The 13,370-nt window shown below is 41.4% G+C and overlaps 1 protein-coding gene across 2 annotated transcripts in view; it reads left to right on the top strand.

The window, feature by feature from the left end:
• Positions 1–13,370, top strand: part of HS6ST2 (heparan sulfate 6-O-sulfotransferase 2) — a 245,483-nt gene that overhangs the window by 161,877 nt on the left and 70,236 nt on the right. The window contains exon 3 of one of the 2 annotated variants that reach the window (XM_004685816.2): positions 4,580–4,612. The exons of the other annotated variant lie outside the window; for it this stretch is intronic. Coding sequence (XP_004685873.1) covers positions 4,580–4,612 — 33 coding nt within the window. The remainder of the gene's footprint in view (positions 1–4,579; positions 4,613–13,370) is intronic. 2 annotated transcript variants of the gene reach the window in all.

Below are 13,370 nucleotides of genomic sequence, written 5' to 3'. Positions count from 1 at the left end.
CCCTCCTCCTCCTCCTCCTTTCTTCTTTCTTTTTTGGTTTGTGCTGGCATAGGGGCTTAAGAAATGCCCAGGCCTTTTGTCGGACTCCTCCATTTTGTCCTACCAGTTTGACCAAGAGCCCTTTACCTGGGACTTTGTGGACCTGAGACCCTGATGAGGGTGGAAGGACCTTGTCAATGGGGCAGACATGGGAAATCAGTGGATCAGTGGTGCAGTAGCCAACCCTGGGTGTGAAGTAGGTGAGACAGTAAGCAAACCCATCCAGTGTCAGAAAGCAGAGAGGTTGAGTGCACCATTTTCTTGGTACTTCTCAGACAGGGGTAGGACATTGGTTTCCAGAGAGTGAATTATTTATCATAGATTTGCAATCAGATCATAACTGCGTTGATCTGTTGGTGCAGGTTTTCTTTTAAAACCCCTTGTGAAAAATCTGAACATCTTTGTAACCTGTATCTGAGAGTGTGTGACAGCAACCGCCGACTTCTTAGGCTCCTGACAGATGAAGAATCTGCTTGAGTAGAAAGAGAAATATGGGCGGTGGGGAATGCCAGTCATTCATCAATTAGATTTTCCTTGTTATTCACAATTAACTTTCCTTGTATAACTTTTCCATGCTAAAGAACCAGTCATTGTATATTTCAAATTAACAAAGCTGGTTCCCTGGGCAGAATTACGATTGGCCACATTTCAATTTGTCTATTATGGTTTAAGCCATGCTCTCATTTACACATAAGCTCAGAATGTTGAGCTCTGGTCTCTCTGAATTACTAAGGACATGTAGTACTGAGAAAATGACTAGTGATTGCTGTACTTTTAACTAACTTGGCATCAAAATGAAAGGCAAAGCTATTAGAGAATTGCAAAATATTGGAACTGAAGGATTTTTAAAAATCACCTTGTGAACATCCTTCATTTTATATGGGTCCCTGAGAGAGTGAAGAGAATTAACCCATGATCAAGTGAATCCTTAGTAAAAACTGGAATTAGAAACCAGGGATCTGGATTTTTTTTAAAAAAAGATGTATTTATTTATTCATACAGAACTGGGGTACAGGCCAGAGATGCGGAGAGTGAGAGGATTCACCAGGGACTGAGTGGGGAGCAGAACAGGCAGATTGACGAAGTACACTGCTGAGGGAGCAGCGGGCGGGTCAGGAGAGGTCTGCTACGCCCTGTGGATCTCCTCCGGGGCAGGCGGGAATCGAACTCATGCGGAAGTGGCTTTAGCTTTTTAGTGCAGTGCTTAAACCCACTGCGCCACCAGGGAGGGCCCAGATCTGGATTTTTTAAGGCAAGGACTGTCTGATTTTTATATCATCCAGTTCTTTATTTGGATACTTAAACTGAAAAGATGATAGCTTCACTGTTATTTCTGAAACCCTTGAGCATCAACTCTCACAATATAAATTCTGGTGTGTGTGTGTGTTTTCTGATTAGTATGCATCCTCATTTAGAGATTTAGAGTTCGGGCGCCTTCTAAGCCTTCCCCCAATTTTTATTCCTCCAGTGATTTGTGTTTTTCATTTTCACCTCTTTTTCTTTCCTTACTAATTTAACATTTAGGTTGCAGCAGTCACTTGAGGATTATTTAGCCAAATCTCTCTCTAGCCTAGGTCCAGAGGAACATCACTCATTGCTCCTTCTACAACAAATGTGTGGGGTCTGGGCTAGATAACCACAGCTCTTTTGGTCCACCACGCTGCTAATCTCCCAGTGTGAGGATCACTGAGGAGCTCAGTGACTCTATAGAACATTCCAACACCCAAGGAGAAAAGCTGCCAGATATGGCCTTGTATTATGTCTTGTTTGCACAGTATCTTGAGGTGTAGGCACCCAGTTCTCTATGGGTGCAGATATTCCTGACAGATACCATCTGGAAGGATGTTCCACAAGGAGCAATCATGAATAAAAATAATGTCCTTCTAATCAGAAAGTGCTTTTTTTAAAGATTTTATTTATTTATGCATACAGATCTGGGGTATAGGCTAGAGGTGTTGGGGGTGAGAGACTTCACCAGAGACAGCGTGGGAAACAGATCAAGCAGATCGATGAAGTACATTGCTGACGGGAGCAGCGGGTGAGACATGAGAGGTCTGCTGTGCCATGGAGTCACCTCCGGAGCAGGGAACAAATTCGTACTCAAGCGGCCAGGACTTTGCTTAGCTTCTCAGTGCAGTGCAGTGCTCCAACCTGCGGCATCACTAGGGAGGGTCCAGAGAGAGCTGTCTTTTGAATGAACACAAATGTTGGATTTGGTGCTACCGGATACGTCCGCCACACATAAGTAAAATCAGGGGAAGCACATTCCCAGAGCTAATAATATAATATGTTTCTGTGGAACTCTTTTCCAAGCTGATGGCCTAAAAAAAATCTTCCATAAAATTGTAAATATCACGAAGGCAGATATTTGTACCTGTTTTTTCTCCTACTCAGTACCTATACCGACAACTGTCATAAACAGTAGATACTTTTAAATGAACCAGCATGATTAAAAGGTTCTTTTAAAAAATATTCTATTTAAGAATGTTGTAAAGAATGTGGGAGTGGTCGGGAGATTTCTTAAAGTCCATTTTTGTCCTAATCAATATCCCTCTCCTTTCTTTTTCATCTTTTCCCCATGATCTTTGGTCCAATGGGAATGATGGCCCATCCTCTTGATTGGCTCTCCTGTGACATCTCCACGGCTCATTACTGAATATTTCGCCTCTGGTAACGTGGACTCCCCAGGTAAGGCAGCAATCTTCTGAAAGTCTTCTCAGCGCAGTCACTGGGCAAGCTTTAAGTGGGAGTTGAGTTTACAGAGGAGTTTAAAAATATTATCATCTCAGGAGACAAGCTTCCTTCATTTAAAGTTCCATTTGGTCTGTCCCCACATAAGTCAACATACACATATTATGTTATTTGAGCATTTCTGTCAGTGCAACAAAGTGAAAATTATTGTTTGAGGGAGTGCTACTACATATTTGAGTTTGAAATTTTCTGACCCTAAGAATCACCATATAGTTTTATATTTATATTTTTCTTATGTTCATTTTCCACCAGAGCTGTGTTATGTTTTGTTCATTGGCCAAGTGCCACAGAAAGAGTCATAGCCTCTCTTCATGGTGCAGGGAAATTAAGTCATGAGGCAGTTCAGAACACTCTAGATGACTTCTTTCTTGTGACTAGAATGGCACAGGAGTACTTGAGGCCTGGGTGGTGAGTCAGCTAATGGGGTATCTAACTGATCGGATCTCAAGGCTCACCAAGCACATAACTTTTTATTTCTCATAACACTCGCTTCTACAGTCATCTTAATGAGTCACAGAACCAGAAAAGGAAGATTTAACCACACCAGGAACTGATAAAGAGCCTAATATTGCTTCTCAAAGGATGACAAGAAGGCTCTGCTGCTAGTCACGCTATTAAAGTCTCCCTTAACTCATTTCTCTAACCTCCATAACATTTAATGTGGAGAAACACTTCCAAGGAGGGTACATGCCATATAACTTGTTTTGGCCTCAAAGCACTGCTACACTGTAATATCCCTTGCCTGGGCTGAATATAAATCAATAGCCAAATGAACCAAATGGAAACTTAAATTAGCAATCCACCCATGCACATCATCACAGTCCCTGCTAGTGCCAGAAATTTATGTCCTAGCATTAGTGTTTGTGACTCTTAAGACATATATTATGAAAACACCTAAGGATTTTTTTTTTTTTTTGCTTTGAATGGAGAGACATTGCTTACTTTGATGAATGTCTTGCCCTTGGGTAAAAGGGACGATGATTTATCTATCACTTTGTGTGGGCTTTGAATTTTCATCTTCTTAAAGCATATCAGCAAAGTGTAATCATTTCTGTTTTCCTTTTTCTTATTTGTGTTTCATATATTCCTAATAACATGAAAAATCCCTGTAAATTCCTCAAGGTCCTTTCAAGCATGCATTTCCATTTAAGTGATTTTATAGTGTTTATTTTGTTTTAGTGTTTGGTTTATTGACTTTTGTTTTTTGCTTGGATTGTTTTTGTGAAAGAATGGAATTATCAGTGATCTTTCGTTCTTAGCCCATAGCCCCCCAGAGGTCTGGTTCTTAGTTCTCAGGCTGTCCCTTCCAGCCCTCTGTTTCGTGAGGCCTAACCGCTTCCTACTAGAGAAGAACTAGTGAGGAGTTAAGAGGAGGAGCCAGCCATGAGCCATTGATTTGCAATTTGGGAAGCGAGAAAAAAGTCATGAAAGCTAATGGAAAACTAGTATTATGTTAACTCTTTTTTTTAAAAAAAGATTTATTTATTTATTCATACAGAACTGGGGTACAGGCTAGAGATGCAGAGGGTGAGAGAATTCACCAGGGACAGAGTGGGGAGCAGAACAGGCAGATCGACGAAGTATACTGCTGAGGGGAGCAGCCGGCAGGTCAGGAGAGGTCTGCCGCGCCATGTGGATCTCCTCTGGGGCAGGCGGGAATTGAACTCATGTGGAAGTGGCTTAAGCTTCTTAGTGCTGTGCTTTAACCAGCTGCGCCACCAGGGAGGGCCTATTATGTTAACTCTTATGGAGCTCTTGCTAGTGCCTGGTTTTACTGTTCCTTTAACAGGTGGAGGATTTTTCAGATTCTAGATGCGACAAGGTAAGTGACAATGTGTTTTTAGTTTAACCAAACCTATAGAACTGAGAATAAACAGACCTTGTTCCACAATGCGGTGAATGTTTAGAGTTAACACCCCAACAATTAGGAAGTAGCCCACTAGTTTCTTTTGCTTTTTGCTGCAATAGGGTGGCACAGTCAGGTGTTTTGTTCAGAAGACCCTCCATCACCAAAGTATTCTTCATGTGCTTCATGTATGGCTGCCTGTTGTTAGGCTGGATGGTGATTTAGGAAGGAACTAGGCCAGCATTTCATTGAAGGGAAATCAATTATTTGAAAGTATCAGGGCTTTTAAGATATGTAAATATGTAGACTTGGAAGGTACACTAAACCCATAGGCCAGGGACCTTTATGACATGAACTTTATAGCAGAGCAAATCTGCTCAAGAAAGTTACTGTCACTGTGAGCAAGGGGGGCTGGGAGTATTCCGGAATGCTACCCTTGTGGGCACCACCTGTTGCCACTAGCTGTACTAGCCTATTGCCCCCAACGTTAGTGGGTCCTAAGCCAGGTGGTCAGTGTGTGCATAGATGCTTGACACATTGTTTTTTAAGATTATGATGCTCCCCAGTGCTGTAGATGACCTATAATAGGTTTACAGGACCCAGACGTATTTACGAGCATCTCTGCTTATTTTTCCTACCCACCTACATCCCATTCTAGGCTTCATGGCCAAATAGGTTAGCAGGAGCAAAGGCTGTTGCCTTGGCATTCCTCCACTAGGGCGGACTCTCATTAAAATAGAACAGATGGGTCATTTCTTAGATGCCCAGTTTAGCTTTCAGAAGCTGAGCTTCCATGTTCCCATTAGGGCCTCTATAGATTCATTTGACAGCGGAGAATAGTAAATTCAGTGTTTAATTTCATAGTCAGATTGTAATTCATTGAGATAAATGGTATAGACACACAGATACCTACTCATGCTATATTAATATGGAAGGGCATATGAAGGGCATGACATGGGGATGTCATGATGGTTAGAGAAGTAGGTTCTGCTACTTCCTAGTGAAGTAACTTTGCTTACGTTTTCTTCCTGCTTGAGCCTTAATTTCCTCATCTGTAAAACAAAATGGACTGGGTGACCATTAAGATAATGCTCCAGAACATGGGGACTATTATCCCTATAATTGCTTTTAGGGGGGATATATTGAGTATTTCATTTTTGCTTTAAAATTTGTTATATGATAGAACCATCTCTCTATAATAGTTTTCCAATATAACAAAGCAAAATTTGACATACTCGTTTATTTGTATTATGGTACTGATCAGTTTGACCAGAAGTTATTACCAAATCCTTGTATACCTGATCTTAGTTTATGAAAAAAGAAGCGAAGAATACAGATGGTGAGATAGAAAATAAAGGGCTTTGTTAAATGGCACTGGGACCATTTTGAATTCTGGTGGACTGGGTGATGGGTGAAAACTACTTGCTAGACTAGTGTATTTTCAACCACTAGTACGAATAACAAAGCAATAATTCATTGGTAACCCCCATTGTGCATGCAGTTTTATAAATATACAAGATTATGATTATCTCTGCCTCATAATTAACAATTTGCATAAATGCTTGCTATTATTTAGTTGTCTGAATGGAGTTTGTAATCCAGAGAATGAAGGGAACAATCAGTGGAAGCTATCCCAAATGCCTTGTATGATTGCTACACAAAGGCACAGTTAACAGCAATACTAATTGTTTCAGACCAGAACCTCATTTGATTGTCTATAGGCAGTAAAAACATTAATTGTCAGAGTGTCTCTCTTTCTCTTTCTCTCTCTTGCTGTCTCTCTCTCACTCTCTCCTATAACCAGCCATATCTAAAGGTTGTAAGCAAATTTTTTTTTGCCTGAATTTGTAGCACATAATTTTCTCATGCAGTTTCTAAGTTTCTGTTAGTTAACAATCAATGCCTCAAACAACCCAGGACTAATTTTACAATAATTTAACACGTGTCCTCTAAATTTAAGGAGTAAAAGGATACGGATATGCATACTAGTTCTGCTGCTGCATTTACATTCAGCCACATGGTCCATACCTTGAAAATTCTTGGTATTAGACCTGCATATGAAAATCATAGAAAGTCCAGCCTGGAGGAGTCCTTTAAGGCCGTGATATCAAATTCTATCTCTTCTCAAATGAGTTTGATTGTCAGTATTTGAATATCAGTAGCAACCACCAAATCAATGATGCCACACTTATTTTTTTAAACTTTCAGACCATTGGGAGCTATTGCAGTAAATATAGTTTAATTTTCAATTGGTAGTTCAGAATCATATCACTTATTTTTGAAAAATCTGAAGTAGTTTCTTTTTAATATACCATCACCTGGTTTACGTAAGCAGAGCTGTAATGTTACTTGTGTCTGTTGCCATGTCACGGTGATGGAGGTGTCCTATGTAAAATGCTTGGCAAGAAGAGACGCTCCACCAATAGCAGCTCTCCCCTCATGCACAGACTGCCTGGCTAACATCAGGATGATGGGCATGTTTCCCCTGTCACTGAGCGTGGACATTTAGAGTCACATCATCCTTAGTTCCAATCCTGGTGATGTCTTTGCCTAGTAGTGTGATCTGAGTCATTCATTTAACCTCCAGTGGGCTTGCTGTTTCTGCAGATGTAAAATATCATCACCTTAGAGAGTGGTTCGAAGGATTAACTCGAGGTCCTATCTGAACCCTGTTCCTGGCACGTAGTGCACAAGTAACCAGTGGCAGGGGTCATTGTCACCGCTGTTTGGCACCGAGAACCAGTCTCATTCAACACTAATGTTTAATCCTCAGGTGGTTTGTTGTACATGCATATTCACATCTGTGCATGTGCACACAGAGTCCACAAAACGGCCCTGGGCCCACTGCTTCCCCAAGAGCTGCCTGTGAATCCATGTTTCAAAATCCAATGACTTCTACTCTAACCTCATGCTTCTTATGCGCTTTGGTGGTTCTGGCACTTTTGCACATCTTCTATGGCTTGGAAGTATTCCTAATTTATCCTGCTTCACCTCCTGTCTTCTTAATCCTTAGTAAGTTTCATTTGTTGGGAGCTCTCTTAGCCGTGTGGGCACACACAGCGCCTCCCTCCCCCTCGCCCCATTAAATGGAGCCATTCCCAAGGTCCTGTCATTGATCTGCTTCTTTTCTCTTGCTATGTTCACTCTCTGGGTAATTTCATCTCCTCACATAGCTTCACCTTTCACCTCAACACTAATGATTCCCAAATTGACCTCTCCAATCCTTTGCTCATTCCGGAGCTCCGAGCTAACTCCAATTTCCAATTGCCTGCTGAGCATCTCCAGGACAGGCTATCCTAGCAGGCTGAACTGTGGTCTGGCTTTTGTCATCCTGCCTCGGGAATGCAGATGGGGAATCTGGCTTCACGAAGTATTCACAATTGAAAACAAGGAAGGAAATGTCGGGCATTCATCTGAGCAGAGTAAAAGTAGTCTAAGTCAGGAAAGTGGTTCAAAATGAGCTCTCCAGGGAACACATGACAAATAAGCTGTGAATTTCTGTTACTATGAACTGGCAATTGAAACAATGAAGGTGTGTGCTTTTTAGGAAGAAGGAAGCAACATTCCTAATGAAAACTGAGTTCAAATTTTAGATGCTGGAATGTTGGCATGTTTCAGGGGAATGTTGATTAACAGGGTCTTGAGACAGTTTTTATTGTTAATCTTGTTTCAGTGTTTTGTTATACAAAGACACATGCCCAGCGGAAGGATGTCTTCAACCAGAAGGATGAGTGTGTGGGGATTTTAAAAGCACTGCATGTATGGATGTGTATGCACATATTGGGTCAAATTACCTGAGATTAAGAATGTGTAAAAAGAATTCTATCATAGGATAGATTTTTTAAATTCATTTATTCTGCAAATATTCACTGAGTACCATCTAGACGCCACACTGCCTGTGAAGCAATGGGACTGTGGACCCAGTGCAACCAGTCCCCGTCTTTAAGTATCTAATATGTCTGTGTTTAGTTATACGCAGGCACATTAAGAGTTTCATTTGATGTAGAAATATCTGCAGCATGTGACAAGCAGATGACTGTAACCTTGCTGACGATTTTAACTACTAAAGGCAAACTTAAGGGGATAAGAAGATGACAAAATGGGAAAGAATGTGTAGAAATTCGAATTAAAAATTGATTGCTTTATTTAGACTTAGGAACTATTGAATTACTTTGGGGATTTACGTTTTAGTTGACTCTTAGTATTTCAGACCAGAAGAAGAATGATTCTGCTAACCCGAAACTTACTTAGGGCAAAGAGATAGACAGATCTTGGATAATGTATACAGATGATCCGAATTCTTTGTAAATGTGCTCTCCTTACAGACAGTGGAGTACTAACTTAAAGTTCGCACACAGAGAATGGGTATTTCTTTTGCAGAAGGGTGATCCTATTTCCCACCTTCCCCAAGTTAAGTATAATTCCTCCCAGTGGAATCACTGCCATAGGAGTGTTGTCAGGCTGTCTTATCTTCCAAGTGGTAATGGCCTAGGAAGCCAGGTGATTCTCTTCACTTTATTGGTGCTTCTTTTGTCTGGCCCTTTGTTTGCAAGTCTTATATCCAAGGTTTTGTCCAACCAGCTATCAATTCCAAAGTCTCTTTCACAATCCCTTTCAGGTCCCAAAGATCCCACATCATTGCATTCTTAGTCCTGAAAAGCATGTGTAATGGCCCTGAGCCCCTGCTGTGGATATGACACACGCGGGTTGCACTACCTTTCTCTAGCAGCAAGGACTTCAGGAGTCTCATGGCACAAAAACTCTCAGGAAAATGACACCTATATTGACAGGCTTACCTATTTCCTTTGCCCTAAAATGGTTGGAGACATTGATGTGCTCTTATTCTGACTGCAAGGAAGGAAAAAAAAATTTTGAGTTTATAGTCATAGATGTCTCTGTTCTCATGGTTTCTATCAACCAGCCTATCTTCTTTTACTTTTCTCAAGTGTTTACACTACCTGTGTTCCGGGCACCTTTCTAGGACTGGGGGCAGTAAGACAGGTGAGGTTGTCGTCACGTTTCTTAAGGGGCGTGTGTGTTGGAGGGACATTCAAAGTGAACAAGTATACAAGTCAGTGAACAACTAATCTCAGAATGCCAAGGAAGAAAATAAACCAGCGTACTGGAATTTTCAAGGGGAAATTGTTCTTTGACTTTTGCTGGTTTTGTACAGATGCCGCTCACACTATCTGTGCCCTTTGGTTTCCTGTGTTTCATACATCCCTAGATTTACCATTCAAAGTATATATCTAAGGTTCTTATCAGCTCTAAAGTGGTACAATTGCTTGTTTTCAGAGACATGGGCCAAGATTTCCCTCCAGCATTCTGTTTGTAATGTGAACTTTATAGGAACATTTTCAAGTGTATCAGAGCTGCTAAGATTAAGCATAAATTTGTGGCAAAAGCCAGCTTTATAATTCTTGTAAATGTCATTAGAAGTTAAAATATTGCTTCTTGTTCTAACCTCTGCTGATTAGGCCACCACTCAGCATCCCAGTTGCGATCATCAGCTTCTTACATGTGAACATCTGAGAGTTTACTGTCCTTTCAGCTTGCTAGAGGAAATTTTCAGAAAGAACCAAGTACCATGAAAGCAAGGGAGGCCATTGCAAGTTGGCATCAAAATAAAGGCACAGGTGTCGTCTGTTAGAGGTGGCTGTCAGGAAAAGCCTGTTAATTCTTAGCAAGCCCGTTGGGGTTCCTCCAGCCACCAGTGGGCTGTCGTCTTCCTGGGCACTTGGTGCAGCTTGGCATCGTGGTAACAGTGAGAAATCTTGGCTCCCCAACTTCCCTGCATTTCCTCTGTCTGCACACTTGGCTTTGTGGTAGAGCATGAGGAAGCAGGAAGAGGGAGCAGAAAGTTGCCAACATCCAAGGTGCCCTTGTCACGGCCTTCTATTTTGTCGCTATTCTACTTATTCTTCAGATTCTTGGTTATGTTCTAAATATAACAATCAGCTCCATAAGAATGCTGGGCATGGTACTTTGGTAAAGGTGTCTGTAGAAGGGGAACCCATAGGGAGTTGATAAAGTCCAAAAATGAATCTCTGATTTACAGTCACTGGATCTTGACAAAGAAGTGTGAAACTTGCAGAAAATGGTGAACAAAGCATAGGAAGTTGTGTCTGGCTCCAATGAATAGGGTGTGATGTTTCCCAGAGGAGGAGACAGATGTCCACCAAGCCAGTGACTTATCTAAGTACATACAGCAAGTTAGTGGCAGACTCAGAACAAGAACCCAGGTCAATGGCATCCTGTCTTCTACTTGGATTTGTAGTTGTTCTTGCTTTTGCTGTTTCATTTTCGGTACCACGTCTGTTCACAGAACTAGTAGTCCTTTTATTCTTAAAGAACAGATAAGCGAAGGTGTGCAGTAGGTAAAGCTCAAAGGGCCAGCCAACAGAGAATACAGGGTTACAGCAAGAGGAGGGGGCCTCGATTAGAAATAGATCCAATAACGCAAGATTCAGCTGAAATAAATGAAGAAAAGAAAGCTGTGGCTAAAGACTAGGAGTGACAGTGAAATGTGTACATTATCTCTCTAATGCTCATTCTTTTTTTTTTTTAAGATTTATTTATTTGTGCATACAGAACTGGGGTACAGGCCAGAGGCTCAGGGGCGGCGAGAGACTTCACCAGAGACAGAGTGGGGAGCAGAACAGGCAGATCAACGAAGTACACTGCTGAGGGGAGCAGCGGGTGTGCCAGGAGTGGTCTGCCACACCATGTGGTCACCTCTGGGGCAGGCGGGGATCGAACTCATGTGGAAGCGGCTTTAGATTCTCAGTGCTGTGCTTTAACCCGCTGCGCCACCAGGGAGGGCCTCTAATGCTCATTCTTAACTACAGATGAAGCCTGTTCTCCATCAAAAGGTTTTAAATACATTTTATTTTCGGTTTTCAGTACTGTGATTTTTTTCCTTGGTTTGTTTGTTGCCTCTGCCTTATCTGTTTTTCACTATTCTATATGGGTTTTTGTCTGCAATATTTTCCATGAGTTGGTCTCACTGTCTTGTCCAGGGCATTTGTAGTACTACTATATATCACAGAACTCTTATGCGCACGTAAAATGGAGAACACTATTTCACAAGTTAGAAATTACTAGATTATTTCTGTTCTCCTTCCAGGGTTGAAATATTTCCTACTTGGCAAATTGCCCTTCTTCGAAATCCTCAAATTGCACAGAGGAAAAAATTACTGTCATGGTGGCCCCAGGGAGCTGCCTGTCCCTTCCCTTTCATGGGCTTCCATTCCAATTTGCTCCATTGATTTTCAAGACAGCTCAGCCTTGCCTAGCCAGACAGACAGTGGAATTACAAGGCTGCGTCATCAAGGCCTCAGGTGGTTTAGAAACTTCCAGTTTCCTCATTTTGACCATGAGTGTGCTAGAATCCATGTACCTATGGCATATGGCTGCACATTAGTCTTTCTTCTCACGGTTTCTACAACTTTGGACTTGATTCCTGCCACAGGGCACAGATCACCTGCCCTTCTCTGACAGCTTTTGTCATTTGTCAGAAGCCCTAAAGGAAGGGTGTTTTTGGACAGCTGTAGAATGTCAGTCATCTGAAACTGGCCTAAGTCGACCATTAAATGGTCTTTACTGATTGTTTCTATGTTAAAGTGTAAATGCATGTGAGACTATGAGGAACCTGTGCATAGCCTTTCTGCCATGCTCTTATATGAATTGATTTGACAATGTAGGTGATGCATGAGGCATAAAAGAGACTTTCACATTCCCATTATAGCCTGTTTTCAGGAAGGGGAATAAAAGCTACAGGAAGAAATGAGCATTATGTATGTATGTATGTATGTATGCATGTATGTGTCAATTTAAATGGATTAATTAGTTTCATTATCACAAGTATATTTTTTGAATACCTACCATAACTCAGCACTATTTTAAGTGCTGGAATGTGAACACTGAGTAAGACAGGTGAAGTTCCTGCTCTCAGAGAGCTTACATCCCAATGGTATAAACTGATCAATAAAGCATTGTGATAGGTGTTATGGAAAAAAAATTAGCAGCATACTTGATAAGAAATATATAACTTTGTAATAAATTCAGTGGGAACAAACTTTACATTTTCTTTTTTTAAAATTTATTAATCCATACAGAACTGGGGTGCAGGCCAGAGGATCAGGGGCAGTGAGAGGATTCACTAGAGACAGAGCAGGGAGCAGAACAGGCAGATGGATGAAGTACACTACTACGGGAAGCAGTGGGCGGGTCAGGAGAGGTCTGCTGCGCCATGCGGGTCCCTCCGGGGCTGGGGATTGACCTCGCACTGAAGTGGCCATGGTGAGCTTGCAGTGCTGAATTTTAACCCACTGCACCACCAGGGAGGGCCTAAACTTTACATTTTCAACAAAGTGTATGAATTTGGGGAACACCGAAATGGATATGAAGACTGGTCTTAAAAGAAAATCAAACTGATTGATAAGGATTTGGGCCCCAAATGGTGGTTATAGGGAATTAATGTAAATTTCTTTTGCGTGTCAGTAATAACATATACTATATGGAGCAGTGATAAGCACTTCCAGGTTTCTAGAAGCAGTGAAAGGGCTCAAGCAATGTGTGTTGTCATTCGATGATCATTTAGTTGTCTGGAGCTATCAACAACACTGACTGTATTTCCCTGCCTTTTTAAAATTCTGGTCAATCCTTGCTATCATTGGCAGACATACTTCAACTATTATGTTGGTAGAAATTATCATAGCATTGGGAGTGAGAT

The sequence above is a fragment of the Condylura cristata genome, unplaced genomic scaffold (assembly GCF_000260355.1).
Source record: "Condylura cristata isolate star-nosed mole 26May11 unplaced genomic scaffold, ConCri1.0 scaffold00019, whole genome shotgun sequence".
Taxonomy (NCBI): Eukaryota; Metazoa; Chordata; class Mammalia; order Eulipotyphla; family Talpidae; genus Condylura; species Condylura cristata.
This window is presented reverse-complemented; position numbering and strand designations above follow the sequence as displayed.